The sequence below is a fragment of the Mustela erminea genome, chromosome 14 (genome assembly GCF_009829155.1).
Source record: "Mustela erminea isolate mMusErm1 chromosome 14, mMusErm1.Pri, whole genome shotgun sequence".
Classification (NCBI taxonomy): Eukaryota; Metazoa; Chordata; class Mammalia; order Carnivora; family Mustelidae; genus Mustela; species Mustela erminea.
In genome coordinates this window covers 51,312,358-51,336,412 of record NC_045627.1, presented here as the reverse complement: position 1 = coordinate 51,336,412, position 24,055 = coordinate 51,312,358, and the positions used below count along the sequence as shown (strand labels likewise).

General features: G+C 46.9%; 1 protein-coding gene across 2 annotated transcripts in view; it reads left to right on the top strand.

Moving 5' to 3' along the window:
- Positions 1-24,055, top strand: part of FRMPD2 (FERM and PDZ domain containing 2) — a 94,286-nt gene that overhangs the window by 4,696 nt on the left and 65,535 nt on the right. For both annotated transcript variants that reach the window (XM_032313135.1, XM_032313133.1), the window contains exons 2-9: positions 10,043-10,168; positions 11,528-11,685; positions 14,106-14,171; positions 16,310-16,501; positions 18,265-18,397; positions 19,161-19,248; positions 20,770-20,905; positions 22,238-22,309. In XM_032313135.1, coding sequence (XP_032169026.1) covers positions 10,043-10,168; positions 11,528-11,685; positions 14,106-14,171; positions 16,310-16,501; positions 18,265-18,397; positions 19,161-19,248; positions 20,770-20,905; positions 22,238-22,309 — 971 coding nt within the window. The remainder of the gene's footprint in view (positions 1-10,042; positions 10,169-11,527; positions 11,686-14,105; positions 14,172-16,309; positions 16,502-18,264; positions 18,398-19,160; positions 19,249-20,769; positions 20,906-22,237; positions 22,310-24,055) is intronic.

The following is a 24,055-nucleotide window of genomic DNA, read 5'->3' as shown; positions in this document are numbered from 1 at the left end:
GGGGTGGGCTGATACGAGTCAAATGGTAGGTTTTGAGACTAAGCTGTCAGAACTTACTTCTCCACAGATGCCTGGGTGGCTCCATCAGTTAACTGTCTACTTTCTGCTCAGGTCATGATCTTGGGGTCCTGGGATCAAGGCCCTGAGTCAGGTTCTGTGCTCATGGGGGAGTCTGCTTCTCCCTCTCCCTCTGCCCTGCCGCCTGCTTGTGCACTTGTGCTCTCTCTCTTTCACATACATTTTTTTTTTTTAATTTAAGAATGTACTTCTCCATAGGTTAAAGAAGTGTGGCAAAGTGTCTGCCGAGACAGGAAATGTGTTAGACACGCAGAGAAAGTGATAAAAGTACCCCATTTATTTCTTGTATCGGCGTCTTTTCTGCATGATGCTGGTTCTCAGAATAAGGCCACTCCCTGCTTATTCATTGACTTTCTCAGTCATTCAGCCTACAGGGAAGAAAGGACTCCAGGCAGGAGTGTCCCCACCTGGCACTGGGCACTGGGACGGACAGGAGTTGAGAGAGCTGTGATTCATCTGGAGCTGGAGAGGCTATGGAGGCAGGGGGAAGGGGCTGGAGCTCAGTCTGGAGGGGTGGACTGGAGATCCCATAAGCCTTGTTCAGGAGGCAGGAAACAGAAATGATTCTATGGGAAATAGCCAGTGAAGGTTTTAATGTGGAGGAGTAACATGGGCAAATGTGTTTCAGGAAGAGAGCTCTGTAGAATGGAGGCTGGGTTGAGGCAGTGGTAAGACTCTTGCCATGAAGGTGTTTTATAGATGGGATTAACATCTATAATCAGTCGACATTAAATTAAGGGCCATATCCTTGATAATGTGGGTGGCCCTCAGCCAAATAGTTGAAGGACCTTAAAAACCGAAGCTCCCCCAGTGGAGAATAAATTCTGCCTCAAGACTACAGCATCAACTCCTTCCCAAGTTTCTAACCTGCTAGTCTGTCCTATGGATTTCAGCCTTGTCAGCCCCACTGTCATGTAAGCCAATTTAAAGAAATGAATACATAAATAAATATATTCAAATTTATATAAATATATAAATAAATAAATAAAACAGGTTCTTTGCAGAACTGCATAGTTACATTATGAATTATTGGTACATAAATAAAATATGTAAAGTGGTTCTTTTTATATATAAATCTCAGATGAATGGTTTTTTTTGTTTTCTCTAGAGAGAGGGCATGCTCACAAGTGTGCGAGGAGGATGAGGAACAGTGGGAGAGAGGGAGAATCTTAAGCAGACTCTGTGCTCAGTGAGGAGCCTGATGTGGGGCTTGAGCTCATGACCTTCAGATCATGACCTGAGCAGAAATCAAGAGTCAGATGCTTAACCGGCTGAGCCACTCAGGCGTCCGCAGATGAATGGATCTTAGTACTTTAATGTTGGGGGCCCCTGGGTGGCGCCGTTAAGCATCTGCCTTCAGCTCAGATCATAATCCTAGGATCCCAGAATTGAGCCCCACATCAGGCTCCCTGCTCTGTGGGGAGTCGATTTTCCCTCTCCCTCTGCTGCTACCCTTGCTTGTGCTCTCTCTCTCTCTATCTATATATATGTGTGTGTGTGTGTGTGTGTTAAATAAGTAAATAAATCTTTTAAAAAATAGTTTTAAGCTGAATTTAAAGGCTCAAGAAAAGACAGTAGCTATTAAAATTCACAAATTTATTTTATTTTTTTATTGTTATTTTTCTGTGCTGCTTAGGGTCCAAAACACCCATCCTGAAATACCAGACCATTCTCATGAACCTAGCAAGATTGATTCTCATCTAGAATATACAACTTTAATAAATTGAATAACGATTTAAACATATGTAGCTTTAATTAGTCTTGTTAGCTTACAACCCCACTGTCCCCAACTTTAGAAATTTAAACCGCACTTACTAGCCAGAGTTTTGGGATCTTAAATCAGTTAATGTCTCAGTTTCTTTATTTGGATATGAAGATCATATTGCCTTGCCTTTGAAGGAATCCTTTGAAGGATTTTTGTGGGAATCACAAAAATGTCTGGAAATTTCATAAGCTGTGAAGAGCCATTCTCCTTAGAAGGCATTACCTTTAAGTAAAATTGGTGAGGACTCAATCAGTCCACTCTGAGTATAGATTATATTAAAACTGGCCCTAAGGGGGGGAAAAAAAAAACTGGCCCTGAGACCTTACATAAAGGATGGCACAGGGCTTCCCCAGGGACAGGCTGGACCAGAGAACACAGGTGGAACAGGAACTGCATTGATCACATTGAGTTATGTGTTTGACATTTTACTTAAATTCTTTGGATTATGTCAAGAAGAAAAGTCTGTCTGGAAACATGGGCTTTCCCATTTCTCAAACTAATTGCTCCTTTCACAATGAAAGACCAAGCTTTGGGCTCACTGGAGGACAATATTATTTGGCAAGAATTCAATGATTTAAAAAAAACAGTTATAATTACCTTCTATTTATGTCTAATTATACTAATATTCCATTTCCTAGAACAACATGCAGTTTCCCCTTAAAATGAATGTACTTTAAAAAACTTGCCTTATAAGCACAGGTAATATAGCAAATATTGGGAAAATGTTACATAAAAGACGGATAATGGGAGAAACACTACTCTATACTCTGAATATTTTCTTGTACTTCAGGATTCATTCTCTTATCTAGAAATGCAAGGTTCCCTCTCGGAAGACTGAAGGAAAGTAAGATATCTTCTAGTTGCCATTTTTTCATTAGTTTGTCTGTTTCTCACAACCACCTTGAAAGGTAAGAAGTATCATCTCCATTTTATAGTGGAGGAAAGAGATTTTGAGAGGTTACTTGTTCAAGGTCATACCACGTTGGTGCGACAGTATTTATATTGGAGACTAGGGCAGGGTCTGTGTGAAGTGTACAGTACTGGCACAATTTCATCCATTACCCATTTGAGATCAAGTTCCGAGGAGAACCCTGTAGAAGATTTCTGGAAGTTAAGAGCCCTGGCACCTTTAGTCCTTTAAACAGAGCCCAGATGAGGCAGAAGCTGTCTTTTCCTCTTGGGGGGAGGATGCCATTTGCTTTCTGGAAAGTTTTGCTTAGATTTTGGTCTGAGTGCTGGCAGATGGTTTTTAATGAGTGTCCAAAGGGAGAGGGAATGAAAGGAGACACAAGGACCAAAAGGAGGAGGGAAAAAAGGATCATTCTGAGAGCTTTGATTCCCTGGGAGCTCCACATCCTTTCCTGGTTCCTCTCTGGGGTGTCTATTTTGGGGACATTGAGATATTTTAGGCATTTTGCTAAGGCTTAAAATGGGATGTTTATAGCACCTCAATCCTGGCAGACAGATGGAAACAATTAGCACCATATCTTGAGAATCTCATACTTGGAAACTTCTCAGCAGCTCTGATGCTTAAAATCCCTCTCTGGGTGGTTGGAGCAGAGATGGAAAGAGAAGGGAAATAAGATATATTCATTACCTTTTACATACTGAACCTATTAATATAATCTCTTAACATTTACATGAGGTAGCTGCTATGATTAACCCCATTTTCCAGATGACAAGACTGAGGCTCAGAAAGGTTAAGTATATATATGCTCTGTGCCCAAGCTCGCACAGCCAAGCAATTAGGAAGCTGGAGATGGAACCAGTTCTTCCCTCTCAGCCCTAGTCAATAGTCAGTGGCATGATTGTCTCAGAAAGTCTTCTGCTGGGCCTTGCTCTTCTGCAAGCTAGTGGGCAGGCCAAGTTTCCTATTGCTCCTAGACAATCGTGCCAACTCCTTTCTTATCCTGAGAAGTGAGGCAGAGGGGCACCTGGCCAGCTGTGCGACTCCCCCTCACACCTCTGGGTCTCCTTGATCACCTTCCTCACCATGCTCCTGCCCAGCCTGCTTCTCTGTTCTTAGAATCTATCGAACCCCGACATGTTGTGCCCTTTGTTCTCTCTGTCTGGAAAGACTTTCCTGTAGCCAGCACCTTCTCAACCTTCAGGCCTCAGCTCGCAGGGCATGTTCAAGTGTGTCCTAGCCCCCTTGTCTCCTTGTTCTTCATAGGCTGTCTCTCTTTGAACGTATTTTGTTTATCTGTTTCCGCTTTCAGTATCTGTCCCCATCTGCCCATCCCCACCAGAACGTAAGAACTGTGAGGGTAGGATGGCATATTTTTACCTTTCTGTTTGTAGCTTAAAGTATACTAGCTCCATGGTAAGTATTTGTTAAATAAACAGATGGCAGAGGCAAAGAGGTCAAGTGCATGGACAGAGCTTCTAGGCTGAGCCAGAGTAGACAGGAGGGGCTGCTGGAAGCCAGAAGCCTCTGCAGGAGAGTCCCCGGAGCCAGGACGCACCCTAGTGTGGGAACTTACGGAAGGGAGACCAAGGAGATCCCTGAATGGCAACAAGGCTTCAGATGGAGGAGACCTTGGGGTTAGCAGATGACTGCAGAAGCCTTCAGAGAATCAAGTCAATACGGAGGTCTTGGCCCACGGAGGGGAGCCTGGGAAGGGAAAGCGACACGAGGGTTGACAACAGAGCTGCCTCCCAAAAGCACGCCCATGGGCTGGACGCTTTCCCTGAGCTTCCTCACTGGCAGGAAGACAGGGCTTATCTGGGGGGTGGGATCTCTCCATCCTTTAGATAGTTAATGGTCCCCTTTTAGTTCACGGTATAGCAGACTGTGTAGAAACACTTGGAGAAAAGCCCAGAGGCACCCCAGCATGCTGGAACAAGGCTGATGGCGGCTGCCTCAGAGGCCGGGACTGGTGGGCACCAAGCAATAGAAACAGTGCCTGGCGTACAGTTCAACCCCACCAACTGTATCCTTGTGTTGTCAGTACCAGCTGGCTCTGAAACGGAACTGGCAATCTGACAGAGATTACAACGTTCATATAAATTTGGGTGGCTCCTTGAGGGCTGGCAGACTGGAATAGAGTCAAAGTGTCCCCAAACAGGTTGCTCCCTATCAGAGTTGGGGAGTGCAGTCAGGGCTGCCATGGAAATCCAGAGCTACCAATGGTTCCCAACTGTTGGCCCTCCCTCTAGGCATCCCTTTACTCCAGTGGGCAGAATGTAAAGGTCACCTGTGACACGGGTTGGATAGAGCTTGTACAGAGAAGTGGAATGCAGACATTTTTTTCTGCAGTGGGATCACGTGTATGCACTGGAACAAAAGGAACAGTTGTCTTTTGTTTTGTTTTAATGGAGAGGACGATGACTAGTTTGCTGGCATTACCTCCCGTGTTTGGGGTTGCCTTTGATGTGGAAGCTGTAAATCCCTGACGCTTCCAGCCACGAGAATGGCAAGTTCAAGCCTTAGGGAACTCTTATCTCTAACAACCGAGAGGGTGTCTGGCTGGCCCACCTGATCAGTTATGTGCTCTTCTAGATGGTGGAGGTTCTCTTAGATGGAAAGAATGATTGGGCCTTTTAGCTGGTTAGAATTTGTTGGCAGGATTTCAGGATAATTCCCTTCAGACAAGTTTAACATAACTGATGAACATCGTTGGATTTATATTTTAAGAAAAGAGGTGGAAAGAGAGTGCTTTTTTGGGGATTTGTCTGAAAATATTTTCAGCAGGGCAACGCTCAAAATTGTTTTAAACTTTTATTGTAGGAGAACAGACACAGAGAATCATTACAACAAATGTGTAGCTTAAAGGGTCATCCTTTTTTTTCTTTCTTTCTTTTTAAAAAGATTTTATTTATTTATGTGACAGAGGGAGATACAGCGAGAGAGGGAACACAAGCGGGGGGAGCGGGAGAGGGAGAAGTAGACTTCCTGCTGAGCAGAGAGCCTGATGTGGGCCTTGATTCCAGGACCCTGGGATCATGACCCGAGCCCGAGTCAGACGCTTAATGACTGAGTCACCCAGGTGCCCCTTAATGGGTCATTCTAAAGTGAACACCTTTTTTTTTTTTTTTTTTTAAAGATTTTATTTATTTGACAGATCACAAATAGGCAGAGAGGCAGGCAGAGAGAGAAGAAGGGAAGCAGGCTCCCTGCTGAGCAGAGAGCCCGATGCAAGGCTCGATCCCAGGACCCTGAGATCATGACCTGAGCCGAAGGCAGAGGCTCAACCCACAGAGCCACCCAGGTGCCCCTAAAGTGAACACCTTTTAACCATCTCTGAAGGCTAAGACATAGAACGTTGGCACCCATTCCAGAAAGCTTTCAATATTCTCCATCTCAGTCATAGTCCCCTTACTCCCCAAAGGCAACCATTATCCATACTTCTACAGTCACCACATCCTTCTGTTTCTTTATAGTTTTATCCCTCCCATGTGCATTCCTAGATCCTGTTTTACTCAATTAAATCAAATTGACAAATCTTTTCATTGTAGGTTCCTTTTCATCCCTTTCTTTTCTCTTAAAATGTTATTGAGATATAATTCACATACCATAAAATTCACCTTTGGAATGTGTACAATTCAGAAGTTTTTGGTATATTCACAAAGTTGTGTAACCAACACGGTGAATTCCAGAATATTGTCATCGTTTCCTTAAGAAATCTATACCACTTGCAGGCACTCCCCATTTCTTCTTCCCCCAAACCCCTGCCAAGCACTAATCTCCTTCTTTTATCTTTCTATGCCATTCTGGGCATTTCATACGAAGGAAATCATATGATATGTGACGTTTAGTGACTGGCTTCCTTTACTTAGCATATTGTTTTCAAGATTCATCAGTCTTGTTTGGCATAGAGAGTAGTGAGTGTTTCATGGCTATATACTCATCTCCAAGCCCATCAAGTTGTATACATTAAATATATACAGTATTTTGGGGGCACCTGGGTGGCTCAGTGGGTTAAATCCTCTCTTCGGCTCAGGTCATGATCCCAGGGCCCTGGGATCAAGCCCCGCATCGGGCTCTCTGCTTGGTGGGGAGCCTTCTTCCCCCTCTCTCTCTGCCTGCCTCTCTGCCTACTTGTGATCTCTGTCTGTCAAATAAATAAATAAAATCTTTAAAATAAATAAATAAATAAATACAGTATTTTGTATGTCAATTATACCTTAATAAAGTGGTTTAAGAAAAAGATTCATCCATCTTGTAGCATATAACCGTACCTTGTTCCTTTTTATGGTGAAATAGTATTCCATCGTATGTGTATGCCATTTTGTATATTCACTCATTACTTAAACGTTTGGGTTGTTTCCACTTTTTGGATATTACCAAGGATGAAGCTATGGATATTCATGTTTTGGTTTTGTTACCAAGGATGAAGCTGTGGATATTCATGTGTTGGTGTTGCATCCATACTATGTTTGGTATGGATATTCATGTTTTCATTTGTCTTGGGTATACACCTAAGAGTGGAATTGCTGAATCCTCTGGGAACTCTATGATGAACTCTTTGAAGAACTGCTGAACAGTTTTCCAGAGTGGCTACATTATTTAACATTTCCATCAGCATATATGACGGTTTCAACTTATCCACATTTCTGCTAACACTTACTATTGTTCTTCTTTTTGGTTATAGCCATCTTTATATGTCTGAAATAATATCACATTGTGGTCTTGATTTGCATTTACCTAATGACTATGTTGAGCATCTTTTCATGTGCTTACTGGTTATTTGCACTTCATTGGAGTAATCTATTCACAGTCTTTGCCCATTAAAAAAAAAATTGGGTGACCATACGTTCCAGATTGTGTGTGGCACTCTCAGTTTTGCCTATAGTAGTTATTTTTTTATTGTACTTTTAACTTATTTATTATTGAGGTATAGCTGACACCTCTGATCATTTTTAAATTGGGTTGTCTTTTTTACATTGAGTTGTGGGAGTTCTTTCTATAGAGATGATCCCCGACTTGTAATGGTTTGAGTTTATTCAGGTTCTAGAACTAGGCAAAGAGTTCTTAGGTTTGATTTGACCACGGTGCAAAAGCCACACACATTCAGTAGAAAACATACTTCAACTTTGAATTCTGATCTTTTTTCTGAGCTAGGGATATTCCCTACATTCCTCTCTCATGACAAGAGCAGGAGAAGCTTCCTGTCAGGCACAGGGTCACGAAGGTAAACAGCTGAAAACACTTACATCCATTCTGGTTATCGCTTTCAGACATTATTCAATAAATTACATGAGATAGTCAACACTTTATTATAAAGTAGGTTTCCTATTAGATGATTTTGCCCAACTATAGGCTAATCTAAGTGTTCTGAGCACAGGTCAGGTTGATAAGGCTAAGCTACGAGATTGGTTGCAAACCTAAGAACTTTTTGCCTGGTCCTAGATCCTGAATATTTCCTTTGATGTGTTATTTTGTAAAAACAACAACAACAACAACAACAACAACAACAACAACAAAACCCAGGAGAGAATATGGACTCTGAAAAACAACCTGAGGGTTTTGAAGGGGCAGGGAGTGGGAGGTTGGGGGAAACCAGGTGGTGGGTATTAGGGAGGGCACGTATTGCATGGAACACTGAGTGTGGTGCAAAAACAATGAATACTGTTACGCTGAAAAGAAATAAAAACAAACAAAAAACAACTTAAAGTTTTATGTTCTATATTAGATCTATGATTTGTTTTGAGTTACTTTTTATAAAAGATACAAGTTTCTTTTTCATGATGGATCCAGCACTATTTGTTGAAAAGCCTGTCCTTCCTTTATGGAGTTACTATACTGAAATGATGGTTTTCACTCACCATATACCACAGCAGCCTAAAATACTTCTAATGCAATTTTTTCCTAGTCATAAAGTGATTAGGAAAACACATTCAGTATTTCATGAGATGTTTTGAGATTCAGAAATTTCCTATTTGAGGATTATAATCTTGTCCATTTGTTTTTTCTCTAATAACTAGCCTTTCATTGTGGCTGCAGAGAGCTAGAAACATATGGTGGAATGGGAGTGCCTAGTCCCTATGACGTCTCGAGCAAAGTTTAGATAAAGAATTAGAAGGAAGAAAAAAGAAAGACAAGAGAAGGCCTGCCCTTTAGCTTGGAATATATTACTTTTTACCTGGGTGACCTCGGACTGCCTTCCAGTCTGTCAGTGGGAACCACAGACTTTCTTGGCAGACTCCTTGTTGTAAGCAGCCTCTCCCACATAAAGCTTCCTGCCCAGGTTTGGCTGCAGCACACTTCTGGCCCCCAAGGGAGAGAAGGAAGTGCAAGGCTTTTGCTCTCAGGAATCCATTTCTCTTCCTGAGGCTGGAGGAGGCGAGACTTCCTGGGTACACAGGGAGCTGAGCTGCTGGCCAGTGGAGAGCCTGGATTAGCCATGTTGGATGGAGAGATGAGGGGCCCATAATGTGCTCTCCAACCTGCTCTCCACACAGCTCTCCCGCCTGCCCTGAGGCTGTAGAAAAGATCAGTGACGTAAATGGATTAGTAAAAGCCTGCCTGTCCTCTTCCTGCTGCCACCCAACCTGGGGCTGGTGATTAGTGGGTGGCAGCTTTGTTGGGAGGGGGGAGGGAGAGACAAGTACATGTCAGCTTTGGTTTAAAGGAGCCCTTCTAAAAAGAGAAGATGGAGAGGACCAGCCTTCCTGATCCCTCCTCCAGCAAAGCAGCCCCGTGCTTTCTTGTGAGTCTGCTCCTTTTCAAAACACAGGGCTTGCTCTTCCCTCTAGTGATTTTCGCTCTTCTTGCAGGTGTTGGGGGTCATTATAGACAGAGCCGCCACTGGCACCAAATCCAGCTCTGCAGGTGGCAGAGGAAAAGACATGAATCATGCATCGGAGATAAAACAATGTTGTTAACCTACTTTCCCAGATAGAGCGGAGCCTGGGAAAAGGATGCTCCCTGGGCATGGCTAACTGTCTTGAATAGCACAGGCCCTGCTCAGAGGAAGGGGCCCTTCTCAGCGTTCATTTGTTCATTCATTTATTCCCTTAAGCCTTCACCTGGGAGTTTATTTGCTCATTCACTGAATCAGCAACTGGCCTAGCCAGCTCCCCCCATAAGCATTTCTGTAGTTCCTCCTGTGTGCGCAGCCCCAGAGATGCAGGAGATGTAAGCATGGTGCTTCAAGCTGCAGAGGGGCCTGGATGGTGCCCGGGCTGATGTGCTGAGTGTGGCCCCAATGTGCTTGCGGACATTGCGGAGACTCTGCCACATACGTGTCATTGCAGGCATGAGCCCAGCCTCTGTGACCCTGGCCAGTGCCCTGCAGGTCAGGGGCGAAGCTCTGTCAGAGGAGGAAATCTGGTCCCTCTTGTCCCTAGCTGCTGAGCGGCTCCTGGAAGACCTCCAAAAAGGTAAGAGAGAGGGTCTGAGGCAGGTAAATCACAGCGAGTTGAGTGCAAAGCTTCCCAATCACATTTCTGGCTGCTGCTTCTCAGATGGGTTACCAGGTGGACAAAGGACTCCTACCTTTGGAGCTGCACCAGGAAGGCAGGCTTGGCTCTTGGACCTGGTGCACAGGAGAGTTGAAAGAAAGGCCTTGCTTCTAGGGAGACAGGGGCTGCAGCAATTGAGGCCTCTCCCACACTGGGACCGTCGCAGCATAAGGAGAGAGGAGGCAGGGAGCAGCTACCTGGACAGCTGACAAACCCAGGCTGACCCCTGCCTGGTGGTGTGTCACCTTGTGTCCCCGCAGGGGATAAAGAACCCACATACTAGTTGGTCTAAAGAGGATAAAGGAGGTTAATACAAAGAATTATTAAATTCAGACCCAGGACTAATTGTAAGATAGGAGAAAATTTTACACGGTCCCCAGGGCTGAGGGCCGCACCAGTGAGGCACAGACTTTGAAGGGAAGCCCCTTACCCAGCTTGGGGCTCAGATCTGCTGGAGTTGCTGTGCTTGGAGCCCACAATGACGGCGCACTTCGCGGCTCTGCCCGGCTAGAAGTGGCAGAACAAACGAGGCGCAGGAATCGCCCAGAAGGGCCGGGTGACCTCCTGGGTGGACGCGGGTACCAGGGAGCCACACCTTTGGGAGATCGTGTGTGCAGATGGCCTGGAGCCCGCGGGATGTGTAGACCGAAGGATCACTTGGGTAGGCCGGGCCGGGAGGTGGCCGCCGGGCCCAAGCTCCTGCGCGTGGTGTCTCGGTGCAGCGCGTCACTGGGGCGTCCTCACGCGTGCGGCGCTCCGAGCCCCGGGAACAGCAGAAGGGGTCCCCGCCTCCCGCGGTGTCTCTCCAGCGCCCTCTACTGAGAAAGCTGCAGGTCGCACTCACTCTAAAGGACAGATGGCTGGAGAGAGCAGGTATGGAGAGATGAGTTTGGAGTGGCCAGTCATTTCGTGGTTCACTGGAACAAACACTGAGCACCCACACTCAGATATCAGCTCTGAAGTCACACGTGCCTGGGGGCCGCAGGACCGTAATGGAGGTGCCCCAGGCGCGAGATCACACGAGTAGCAAGTCCCAGTGTTGGAGATTAGGAAGCTGTGCACCTGTAACATTCAGTTTCATCTTCCTTGTGATTCCTCACTCCTTGTTCCCTGGCCGGAGGGTGGGGGGAGACTGGGGAGGGTTGAATTTATTCCACTTTATGTTTCCCTGGGTCTTGCTCTTAGTCCATCCCAGGGGCACCAGCTGGTCACAGTCTCAAAACTGCCCCTCCGGACAGTGGTCCCTTCTCTACACTCCCATCACGGCCTTGGTTTCAGATTCCTCAGACTATGTGGTCTGTCCCTGGTCAGCCCTGCTGTCTGCAGCCGGAAGTCTTTCTTTCCAGGACCATATTTCTCCCATAGCGGCTGCTCCTTTCAAGGCCCCTGAACTGCTACAGGGACAGAGTGATGAAGAGCTGTCTGATGCATCTCAGGTAAGGTGGTTTGGCAGCTCTGCAGCACCTCTGGGCCTGTCCAGGGGAAATGCCTCGTTCTAGGACATTGGACCTGTTCTGGGGGTGGTGTCCCCAGCTCCTGGCTAAGCCCCAAGAAACACTGAGACAGAATAGGTTGAAAGAATTTTATTCCCAGGCTTTTCTCTCTCTCTTTCTTTCTTTCTTTCTTTCTTTTTTTTTTGGGGGGGGCAGCAGTGTATTAGCTCTTAGATGATGACAGGTCAACTTCTCTGAGCTCCAGTTTCTGCGTCTGTAAGATGGAGCTCATTCGTATGACCCAATCCATCAGCTTACTATAAATACTAAAAAAAAAAAAATGTTAGAAAAATTGTGGGTAAACGGTCTAGGACATTGGTACCCTTGGCAGTGTGTGACAAAACCCTAAAACATCCTCAACTAGGAATTTGTCCTAAGGCATGAGTGAAGAGTGAGTTCGCTGTAGCAATGTCTACTGTTTTATTGTTGACATTAGTGGTAAATAAAAGCCAACTCCATGTCCAGTAAGTAAGAGAGCATTAAAGTGAGGCTATAAGGGCTGATAGAATGGCTTGAAAAGAAGTTAAATATATGCATGTAAAATGTGACGCTCCTTGAATACACACACACACACACACACACACGGAGATAGAGACAGAGATGAGAGAGGGTGAGTTCTAAAAATATATATACCAAGGTGTCTGCAGTGATCATTTCTGGATAGCAACATCAGTGATGATTTCAGTTTTTCCATGGACGTGTTTTGCTTCTGAATAGCATCAAGTCTAGTAAACGTTATTTTAAATTTTATTTTATTTTACTTATTTTTTAAAAAGATTTTATTTATTTATTTGAGAGAGAGAGAGAATGAGAAGGGAGAAGGTCAGAGGGAGAAGCAGACTCCCCATGGAGCTGGGAGCCCGAAGTGGGACTCAATCCCTGGACTCTGGGATCATGATCTGAGCCAAAGACAGTCACTTAACCAACTGAGCCACCCAGGTGGCCCCCATTATTTTCAATTTTAAAAAGAAGAAATTCTAGGGAAAGAGCAATGCAAGGCAGGCATACAACACTCAGGGCACAGCAGGCACTTCCTCCGTGAGTTCTGTTTCTTCCAATCCTTTCCTGGGAATAGTACAGCATGGAAGTCCTGCCCCTCTCAGGAGGCACCTGGAACTGGAGCTGCTTTTCTTTTGGGTTCGGAGAACAGGGCCTTGGTGGCCTCACATCTCCAAGTCAGATCCCAACAGTGAAAGCAGCACATCCTCCATTGCGGTGGCCCCGACTCTGTCCCTGCACAGGCAGTCTCCTAGCCCTCCAGGCCCCAACACCTTTTCCTACATGGACAGAATCCCAGGGATGAATCCCCGGACTCCTGTGTTAGATACAGACGTGGGTTCGTCTCAGTCCCTCTGTTTGGGTCTCTCTGGTGGTGCCCCCTCCTCTCTGGCCTCAGCAGAGATGCCACAGTCGGAGTCGTGGGATCTGACTTTCTGATGTCAGTTACAGCAGAAGCCCCACCACAATAATAGATAAGCATTTATTGAGAACTTAGTATGAACTAGAGGGAACATAGCCAAGGCCCCGGGCAGGGGCTCTGGTTCAAGTTTAGGCTTTAGGTCTTCTTTGTGAAAGTGCCCTAAGTTGCCTTTGGTTTGTCTCTTCTGTAGAATGGAGACAATTAAAATACTGACGTCCCAGAACAGGGGTGAGGATGAAATGAGTTAATCTAAGTAAAAGTCTTAGAGCCCAGCTTGCCATCTAACTGCTCTGCATCTGGTAATCATAACAATAATTATCATTTCCATTTCTAGGTGTTTTTTTACTCAATGCTCATGAGTAGTCAGGCAGAACCCCCACTATAAAGATGAGGCAAGTGAGGCTCAGAGAAGTCAGATACTGTCCTTCCATTTCACCATGTCGCTCTCTGACAGCACATGGTGCTTTTAAATCAGGCCACCCCATAGGGTGTCACCGACAGAGGGCTTTGGCTACACGGACCAGAAAGCCTAAAATACAGAGGCTGAAACCACAGATACAGTTAGGAACCTGGCTGTGTCTTTTCATCCCACCCTCCTCAGCTACTGGCATTTTGCTCTCACACCTGTTGTCTCAGGAACCAGGATATGTGGTGGTTCCACGTATCCCATCAGTGGGCAAGGCAAAAAGGAGGAAAGATGGGGTGAGCTACCTGCGTTCTTATTGTCAGTAAAGCAAAGGTGCTCTCAAATGAAAAATGTGGTGTTATGGCCCCTGGGGCTTTAGGCCACGAGAGTAGGAGGGAGACGGGAAAGTTTATGGGAGTTGCAGACGGTTGTGGGGCTAGCCAGCTGTGTGTGCAACTGGAATGGTGCTTTGTTTGCATGACTATGGAATAATGGAGGTGATGGCAATCTAACCTGGTGTTTTTTTGTCTTGGGCAGATGCACGTGTATTCTTTGGGCATGACCCTCTACTGGTCAGCAGGCTTTCACGTCCCACAAGATCAGGTCTGTAAACGAGAAATGCCAAGTCTTGCCAGGTCATTTTTTGGATTTCGTTAGCGGTTTTCTTCAGGATGGGGATCACATCTCTTGAATCACGTGCCACCACTCTGTCCTCCTAGGTTCTAGGAAAGCACTGCTGGCCCATCACAGAGGGCCTCCTGCTACATTCAGAAAGCACCTCAGAATGCCGCTCAGCATGGCAATGCAGCCAGCCACGATCTAGAACTGGCAAGACTTACAAGCTCAGAGGAAGTAGCAAGTCTAGAGGGTTTTACAGATAACGAAGATACTGATGTAGAAAGCAGCCCTTCCTGAGGTGGAATGCTTCCCTGAGAAGCGGTTCTGTGCTCAACAAATTTGGGAGATGCTGGCTACGATAGCTCCCTCCCAGAGATTTGGCAGAGTAATTTATTAAAGATTCTGAGAAAGCCTAAAGCAAAGGAAATTTTAAACTCTATCATAGCACTGTATAAAATTTTTGACTACAGAATGTGTGTGTGTGTGTGTGTGTGTGTGTGCAAATTCTCATCTGACACTATAAGAATTCCTAAGAGACCAGTGAGTTAGAGAACCCCGTCCTGTCTCTCTCCCTCCCTCCCTTCTTTCCTCTCACCTTTGTCCTCTCTAATTCAACATCCCAGTGTTTCCTGGTGTTTTTTGTTCTCATCCCTCTTCATGGGAAATCTCTTTTAGCTTCCCACTACCCATGGGATTAGGTTCTACTACTCAGCAGGGCGTACCTGGAGCCCCAGTTGCGGTTCTTACCTGTGGATCAGGTTCTTCTCTGGAGCTCTGCTGTCATCCAGGCTGGCTTCCTGGGCATGTGGCATGTGTAACTGTAGATTACTCTGCACTTACAAGGGCCCATGCTTGATTTAATGCTCTGATGTCACCAGCTAGTGACACCGTGAAAAGTTTTGAACAAGGGGCCCTGCATTATCCTTTTGGTTCCCTGGGCTCTGTCCTGTCCATTGCCCCCTTCTTCTCATGCATGGCCCCCTTTGCCTATACTGCTCCTTCTATCACGGTTCACTCCCCTACTTTTCTCCTGGTTAACCCCAGTGTGCTTTCTGAGGTGTAGTTCAAGTTCTTTCCTCCATCTTCAGACTCCCTTCCCAGGCTGGGTAAGATCTTTTCTGCTGTGTTATTACCATATCTTGTACTTTCCAAGACCAAAGTGTCCTTGACCCTTGAGTTGACCATCTTTCTCATCACACTGTGAAGTCCTTGAAAGCAGGGAGTGTCTGCCACCTTGCAGTTCCAGTAACCTGGGGCTCTGGGCACATCCGAGGCGCTTCGATTGGCTGCCTGAGCCCAGGACACAGTATCTCTCTTACACTTGGAGATGGGGATTCCCAACTGGTGCTGGATGGCCAGAAATGGTAGTGCAGCCTTTATATTGAAAATGACTTGCAGTATGGGGAGTGTGAGAAAAAGCCCGATGTTGAGTCTGATTTTGAGGACTTCTGCATATAAATGGTGGCCACTGAAATGCGTGAGGAAAGTGCTTAATAAAATGGTTTTCTTTTGCTTGATGGGTACATGTGACATAAAGTTCTTCCGATGATTGTTGACCTTGTGCTGACCACTGGAGATTCCAAAGGGGAAAAAAGCACAATCCTTACATTCCCAGAGCTCATATTCTAGGGGATGGGTCCCAGTGAGACCCACCTAAATAATCTGAAAGTAATTCGGTAGAAAGTAATTGAGGAAGTAATTTGAGAAGTAATTACATTGGAGACGTAATCGAGAAATAATTTGACAGGTTTCCCAGGTGGGTGTGAGTTGAAGGCTGATCCCTGGTTTGAGCTGAGTGCTTGGCATCGGTGGAAATTCATTCTGTCAAGCACCTATTCTTCATAAGTATTCTAGGCACATGTCTGTGCTGTCTGTGCACCAAGGAACTTTCCAGACTAGAAAGTAGCCAACTTCACACAACTGGAGCAGAGATAATTGCTCTGCATTTTGTGGCCCCAGTGACAGAGCTTGTGTCCGTCCCTAAACTCTCCAAAAGGGGCAGGCATCTGTCTAGTGGTGATGACATCCTCCGTGTCTGGGAGTCCCCACTGCACACCCGACAAGGCGCTGGACTCAGCGGAAGCAGCTCTCCAGACTTCTTACACAGCCCCTTTCCTCTCCAGCCTCTGCGGCTCCATGAGCCCTTGCACTCCATTCTGCTGACTATGTGTGAAGACCAGCCTCACAGGCGCCTGCCCCTGCAGTCAGTTCTGGAAGCCTGTCGGGTTCATCGGGAAGAGGTGGCTGTATACCCAGCTTCTGCCAATCTCCATGTCCAACGGCTGGCCGGCTTAGTTCTGGGCACCATCTCTGAGGTCAGTGGAGATCTGTGCTTCCCAACCTAGGGGACACTAGCTACAGGTAGCTGTTAACATTTAAATTAGCTAAATTATAGTTCATTGAAATGGAATAAAATAAAATATTCAATGCCTCCGTCCCACCGACCACATTTCAAGAGCTCAGTTGCCACATGTGGTTGCTGATGAGCCTGCTGGACAGGGCAGATACAGAACAATCTCATCATGGTGGTTCTGCTGGGCAGCACTGATGAAGACTTTCAGGCAAGCCCAGATTTCTAATGTGGCCGAGACTCTCAGGATCTTTCAAAGAGCCCTTTATGTAAAAAAGCAATTGTGTTTATAACCCACGAGTCAGCTCCCTTATCAAAATTTGACTAGGTCTCCTGCAAGGAGCCTTCCCTGATGGTGCCCTCAGTCCCTGGCTCCTCCCTTCCTCCGCTGTCCTGTGTCTGCCGAGAGTCCCCGTGTTGTGCGTGTCACACCGTGTTGCTTGCTGTCCTGTGCATTCCCCACCATCTAGCAAGAAGCTGACACATAGTAGGCATTTGGCTTAAGTTGGGTTCCCTTGAAGTGAAGCCAGAGGTGGTTATGTTTATGCATGTTATTTATTTTAAAGATTTATCTATTTATTTTGGAGAAAGAGAGAGAGAGCATGGGTGGGAGGGGCAGAGGGAGAGGCGGAGAGAATCTCAAGCAGACCCCATGCTGAGCGCAGAGCCTGATGCGGGGTTTGATCTCACGACCCTGAGATCACGACCTGAGCAGAAACCAAGGCCAAATGCTTAACCGATTGTGCCTCCCAGGATGCTAGTATCTAGTATCCTAGAGGCTACTTATTGTGGAAGTGCCTCTAGGAGAGGGGGAATGCTGAAAGGAAGACAGGATGGCTGACAAGCCCAGCCTGGAGGTGATCTCAGGAAGAGACAGCCTCCGCCTGGCCCCACGGAAGGTGGGTTGTGGTTTCTGGAGCAGGAATTGCGTCAGCGTTGGCCCCTGTGAGGCAGGGAAGTGTGGGAGAGAGGCCAATGAGGTGCCTGGGATATAAATGCAAGGAGGTCTGCATCTCAGAGGAACCAGAGGGGGGCAGGGCTGCAGACTGGTTGGGTAGCTGTGCACTTGTCCAGGGGTCAGGCTGAAGTACTGAGACCAAGACTAATGCAGGGGCCATGTGGATGGAGAGCAGGGGACAGCTGGGGTGCATGCTGCCCCCAGTCATTTAGAAAATGTCTCTTCCATCTTGTCCTCCTTCTTGGATCCCTCTGTCTTGGCATCTGAACATGTTGCTCCTATTCAAAGAGCCAGAAGAGCTATAGTGAAGCACAAATCACACGGTGAGGTCAGGGAGATGGACACACAAGAAAACGTGATATGATGTAGAAGTAGATGTAAGGTGATGAGGGAAGGTGACAAAAGGGACAATTCCCTCTGCCTTGAGGGCAGAAGTGGAGAGGTTTGGAAGTAGAGAGAACACTACTCTGGGTCTTAGAGGCACAGAGGGGTTTAGCAGGGAGACCCTAGGCAGTGGGGAGAATGCATGAGCAAAGGCACAGTTGTGGAGGTGTCCACTGGTAGGGGGGGAAGGCAGCGAATTACCTTTAGGGTGCCTGTGGATGGTGGAGTCTGGAGCCTGCTCTGGTTGCCAAAGTGTATTGTTGGGCTCTCACTGTGTACAACAGACACTTCTGAACTGACTTAATCTGACAGCCAGTCTGTATGTGTCTATACAAATGTCCCCTTTTGACTTTGGGTTGTGGATGTGTGGTGCACTTGACCTTCAGGTGGGGAGGGGAGCTGCAGAAGGAAGCTACTCTGTGCAGTGGGACCGAAGCCGTCTGATCAGGAGTAGGCTGCATCAGGTGAGCTGTGAGAGCCCAGCAGCAGGCACCCTGGAGCGACCGCACCCCTGCAGAGGTGGGTACAGCACCCTGAGCATTCCCATGTTATTGATTCCTGCAGCTAGTGGGCCGGACGTTCACCCAGGCAGGCTTCCCTCTTCCAGGAGCCCCGAAGGAGAAGAGGGAGTGTCCTCAGGAAAGCACCATCTGGAGATAATTATTTATATCAAACATAAACCCTTTTTTAAAATTGAGTTTGAACTGTCCATCTTGATAAAACAAATTTCAACAAATGACATAAGAGCAAAATAAAGCAATCTTTTAAAGATTGTTTTAGTTGTTGCTCTAGTCATGTTAGAGGAAATGTTTTTTGAATAATCTTCAAATCTTCTACTGTTCTCTACTCTTCAACTGAATCTGAGGGGCAACTGGGTGACGGGCATTAAGGGCACCTGATGGGTGGGGCACTGGGTATTACATGCAACCAGTGAATCACTAAACTCTATCTCTGAAACTAATAATACAGTATATGCTAACTAAATTGAATTTAAAGAGAGAATGAAAAAAAAATATAATGTTATTGTTTGCTGTCCCTAAAACAAGGCACTCTTTGCCCCTGGGTTTTGTCTCTCCCTCTCAAAAAAATAAGTTCCCTTGACCCTCTGGAACTATCATTCCCATTTCTCACATGAGCAAATAGACTCAGAGAGGGTAAGTGATTTTGCCAAAGTCACACAGTCAGTAAATCACGATGCTGATATCCACACCCTAGGCTGCTCAATTTAAGAGATCCATGCTCTTTACATCTTCCCGTCCCCTCCATCATGCTGTTTGCTTAGTTTCAGAGAGAAGCACAGAGACCCAGAGCTCCCTGGAGCCTGGTCCGAGCACCTCAGTCCCCAGTCACTGCAGCCTCTCGGCTAGTAGGTAAGTAGCAAGGTGTACAGTGTGTGGGCCACTTGTGGGACCTGCTGTATCTTGCTTCTTGGCTGATTGCTAATGCGAGAATTTTTGCTGCTCCAGAAAAAGCTGACCCTACTCCATCGGTAGGTGGATAAAAAAAAGCAAACCCCACATTCAAGCTGATGTGTAGCCAGGGTGACGAGGGGCCAGATGGCAGCTGTGTTGTCAGGCATTCTGTGTCCTCTGAAAATCCAGTTTAAGCTCCGTTCTGGAACAACGACATGCTGTGATTATCTGTTGCTCCCCGAGGAGGCATAACAAACGACCACAAAACATAATGTTTAAAAATAATAGTTTCGGAGTACCTAGGTGGCTCAGTCTGTGAAGTGTCTGCCTTCAGCTCAGGCCATGATCTCAGGGTCCTGGGATCGAGTCTCATGTCAGGCTCTCTCTCATGCCCTCTGCCCCTCCCTTCCACCCCTGCTAGTGTTCTTAACATCTCTCTCTCTCTCTTTCAAATATATAAATACAATTTTTTTTAAAAAAGAGTAATGGTTTATTTAGCTCTTGCTTATGCGAGTTGGACAATTCAGGCTGTGCTCAGCTGGGAGGTTCTTCTGGACCCTTCTGGAGGTCCTTATGCTCTGTGATCAGTTGCAGCCTGGCTAGGCAGCTTCACTTTTGGGGGTGGCTGGCTCTTATCTGGGGGAGCCCTGGCTCTTCACCAGTAGGCTAGCCTGGGATTGTCCTTATGATAATGGCAGAGTTGAGAGAGAGAGAGAGAGAAGGAAGGGATGGAGGAAGAGAGAGGCACAGGGCATGGGTCATGGAGAAAAAGTGGCTGGTTTTGGAATGAATCTGACATAGATGCTCAAATCTGCTCCAAAACCACATGGGGCCATATCTTCCTGCATCTGGAGCATTAGGAATTTTGAAGTTTGGGTATTTATTTCTTTACATGTTGATTTGTTGTCCTTCTATCATCAGCCAAGGACTGTGACAATACTTGATGTCACATACACAGCTGGGGCCTTGACTGGATGCTGTAGGTTCATCTCATAGTAATTTTTTTTCCTGCTATTTAAAACTCTGTTTTTTTTTTTTCCCAATGAAAAGAGCTTTTTTTTTTTCCTGATTCCATAAACAATGCATTTTTTTAAATCAAAGCATTTCAAACACTTTATAAAATTCTAAGTAGGAAAGTCAGGATCCCCTGTGACTGACCCCATCACCAGCTTCAAGTTCTTTAGGAGCTGGGGTCATAGGACCTGCCTGTCCTGAGCACAGTGAGCTGAAGCAGGGTTTTGGAGTGGGAGGAAATGGACTGGGACCTGGCCCCTCAAACCCCACCTACCCTGCTCCTGTGGCTCTGCAGCCTCAGTGACCTCCTTGGAAAAGTACACATGGTAACTTTCCCCCTAGGCGTGGGGCAAAGGGAAAGTAGGGACGTTCCCTGTCCAGTAGAGCACCTGCGCACTGTGGGCTTTCATTGCTGGCAGCCGTTTCCATTGTGTGTCATCTTTCCCCTTCTTGACTGCTGGCCAGTGCTCTGCCAATGGAAGCTCCCCCAGAGCTTGAGGACGGACAGCAGCTCAGCTCTGGCTCCATGTTCCCAGTGTCCGCAGAAACCTCACAGTCAGCAATTCCTTCTCAAAGGGCTTTTCTGCAAAGAAAAGGAAAGGTGAGCAAAAGAGAACCAAAAGACCTTCTCCAAAGAGGTTTGAGTGGGGAGCTGTGTGGCTGACACCGTCGTTGAAAATGGGCAGGCTCCCTTGGCTGAGATTTTCAGCTCTGGCATCACCCCTTCTTGAACAGCACTGCCAATAGTTGAAAATTGTTTTAATAACCACATAAACCCTGTGGTTTAATCATGAAGGGATGAGGGTCCCCTGGAGCAGGGATAAGCCCATGCCTGGCTGTTCATGGAGGAGGCTGCCTTTGTTAAACGTTTGGCCTGGGCATCTGCAGCCGTTTGGGAACATCAGACCCAGATGCCCCCAGAAAGCCTTCGTTTGTTGGCCTATCTGTTGCTGAGAGATTTGCTTAAACTTCCTTAGCCAATTTGAGAGGAGTTGAGCCTAGAGTAGCTTCGGGACATCCTCTCCTTTGTGGCTCTGGGCTCCCACAGTCCTCACGCCCCTGCTGCCCTCAGAGACCACTCTCCCACGTTCTCAGGTAGACAGGGTCCGGGACATCTTCCTCTTCTTTGGCTTTTTGCCATGATCATTCGTAAGGACACTTCTACGAGACTCTCTCAGGACGCACATCATTTACTGGCTGGTCTTTTGGCCTTTGGAGCAGGAGTCTGGTAGGTTTCCTTGGGGGGCACATTAGTAGGCCTACCCAATCCTATCACTCTTAGATTTGGGTGAGTTTCTTAACCTCTTGGAGCCCCAATTTTCTGACAAATGGGTTGAGATTATGCACCCCACAGGATGATGGCTGCATGTAACTAATGATAGGTATGAAAGTATCTCCCCATCACAAGCATGATACAAACAATGTGAAATTGGAAAGAGCTGCCCGTGCATGTTATTGATTCAACATACAGAGCAAGAAAAACATTCATCCAATCGAAACCTAGAGGTATTTTTGCTTCAGAAAATCTCTAGCATATAACATACATTTGTATTATATAATGTGTTTTATAATTTTGATACATTCAAAAGATTATGTAATGATGTGTGAATTATGAAACACGCAATGAAGCAGACAGCCAGCTTAAGAGCTAGGACAGCACCAAGAGCACTGTACCCACTGTTAAGACATCTGCTTTGAGATGCCCAACTTCACTGAGTTGAGCTCTGTTGAACCTCCCCCCTGCCACACCCTGGCCCATTGAGCCCCGTTTCCCTGAAACCTGTTTCCTGCTGGCTCTCAGGAAGGGAGTGCTGTTAGAGGATTAGGGGAAGTGAGTGCATTGGGGCAGCCCAGTCCAAGAGCTGGGGGACCAGATCCCCTAGGATGTGACTTCTCTTCTGTACCATGAGTGACTCTTGAGTGTTTTTCCCAGTTCTCTAGGCCCGAGTTCATCTTGCTGGCTGGAGAGGTCCCGGTGACTTTGCATCTACCTGGCTCTGTTGTGGTAATTGCTGGGATAAATGGGCAGGGGTGGGGGGTGGTGAGGGAACCACTCTGCTGGGCAGTCCTGGAGGCTGACTGACTTCTAACTGCGGTTTCAGGCTGGGGTGCTCGCTCTCTCCTCCAGACTCCTGCCGGAGCTCTGGGCTAAGTCACACTCCTGCTTCCTGTACTTCAGCACTCCCTCTTCTCAAACAGGAGTCCTCTGCTACTTCTGGCTCAGCCTTGCTTGTCTTTCCAGACTCAGCTCAACTTTGTCACCTTAACGGGTCAGCAAACATTGTTTAAGCATCTAGCATGTGCCAGGCACTACTCCAGACCCCAGATTGTTAATGTGAACACAAGAGCATCCTTTCCACGTGCAGCTTTCATCCTAGCATATCTGCATTTGTCTAGTGTCAGGTGGAAAAGTCAGTCTTCCTTTCCTTAGCCCTGCTTTCCCAGTCCTGGGAAGACTGTGGACGCCTGAGGATTCAGCCTCTGTATGGAGAGGCACTTGGTGCCTGGATTGGGGGTGGGTGAGAGGCTTGGCCCTGCTAAGACCCACTGAAAGAGCTTTGGTGATCCTAGCCCAGAGTGGGGACAGTCACTGCCACGCCCTGCTCCGAGATGTCTTGGGGGGCATGTGTTCTTTTCTAGGACCCTTCCTGAGCCAGCCCTCTGCAGAGGAAGGGAGTGATAGGCTGCCCTGGGTGGAGAGTAGAAAGGTGGAGTGGGATGGCCAGGTTGAGTTGGGCTGGAGCACCAGTTAGCTGCTAGAACCATTCTGGCAAGTGGGACCATGGAAGCCCCTTGTGTAGCTCTATTGTCCCACTGGACCTCACTTAGAAAAATACATGTTCAAGGACACAACTATTAAGAATTTCAAGAGGGCAGTTGTAGAGCATTAAACCCAAGGAGAGGGCCCTTCAAGCACATGGGGTGGCCCCCACATCTCTCTTAGCTGATTCATCAGGGAGCCTTGGAGTGTGATCAGCACTGCCCCGGGTCATGTGGGAACAATCTCCCATAGGGTCCTCAGGTTCATACTGGCCCCTGGAGTGTGGGGCCTGCCCCTGGGTGCCACAAGGGATAAGGTGTGGTCATAAAGTCACGCATGCCAGTGTCCATCCTTAACTGTCCTTTAATGAGGATTTTGTTGGGGGAGATCTGGGCCAGGCTTCTGGCTGGGCTGTGGGCTATGATGGTAGAATGATGGGGGTTCTTGGTGACTGAGCAATTGCAACTGTGGTCAACAAGGGGCTGTGGTGGCAGGTGAATCTGGAATTAACTGGAAGAGGGTGAAGCGAGAAAGCAGATGGCTGCTCATCTTTGGTTGTGGCTCTGGTGACCGATGTCTGGATTCAGAGCAATTCCCTTAGCCTTTAACCTCCTCACCAATCTGTGCCCACCCCTTGTCTTTCTTCTGGGCTATCCCTGGAGGAACAGATTCAGGGTGATCAACACCTCTGCGACATCTGATCCATGTAGGATGGCCCTGAGCAGCCTAAGTCCTCCCAGGAAGCGGAGCCCAGGGAACGGTTGGGATTTCAAGAAAGCAGAAGCATGTAGACTGGCCTCCCAGCCTTCATGGCCCCTGAGGAGCCTGGCAGAGTGTGGATTTGAGTCCAGTTCTGCCTCTTACTAACTCTGACACCATCCCTTGCTGTTCTTACCATCCCTTCCTACTAAGCAGGTCCCTTACTGTCTCTGAAACTCATCTCTCCTCTGCTGGGTAGGAACCCTAACTTCTTATTTCTTAGGATTATTT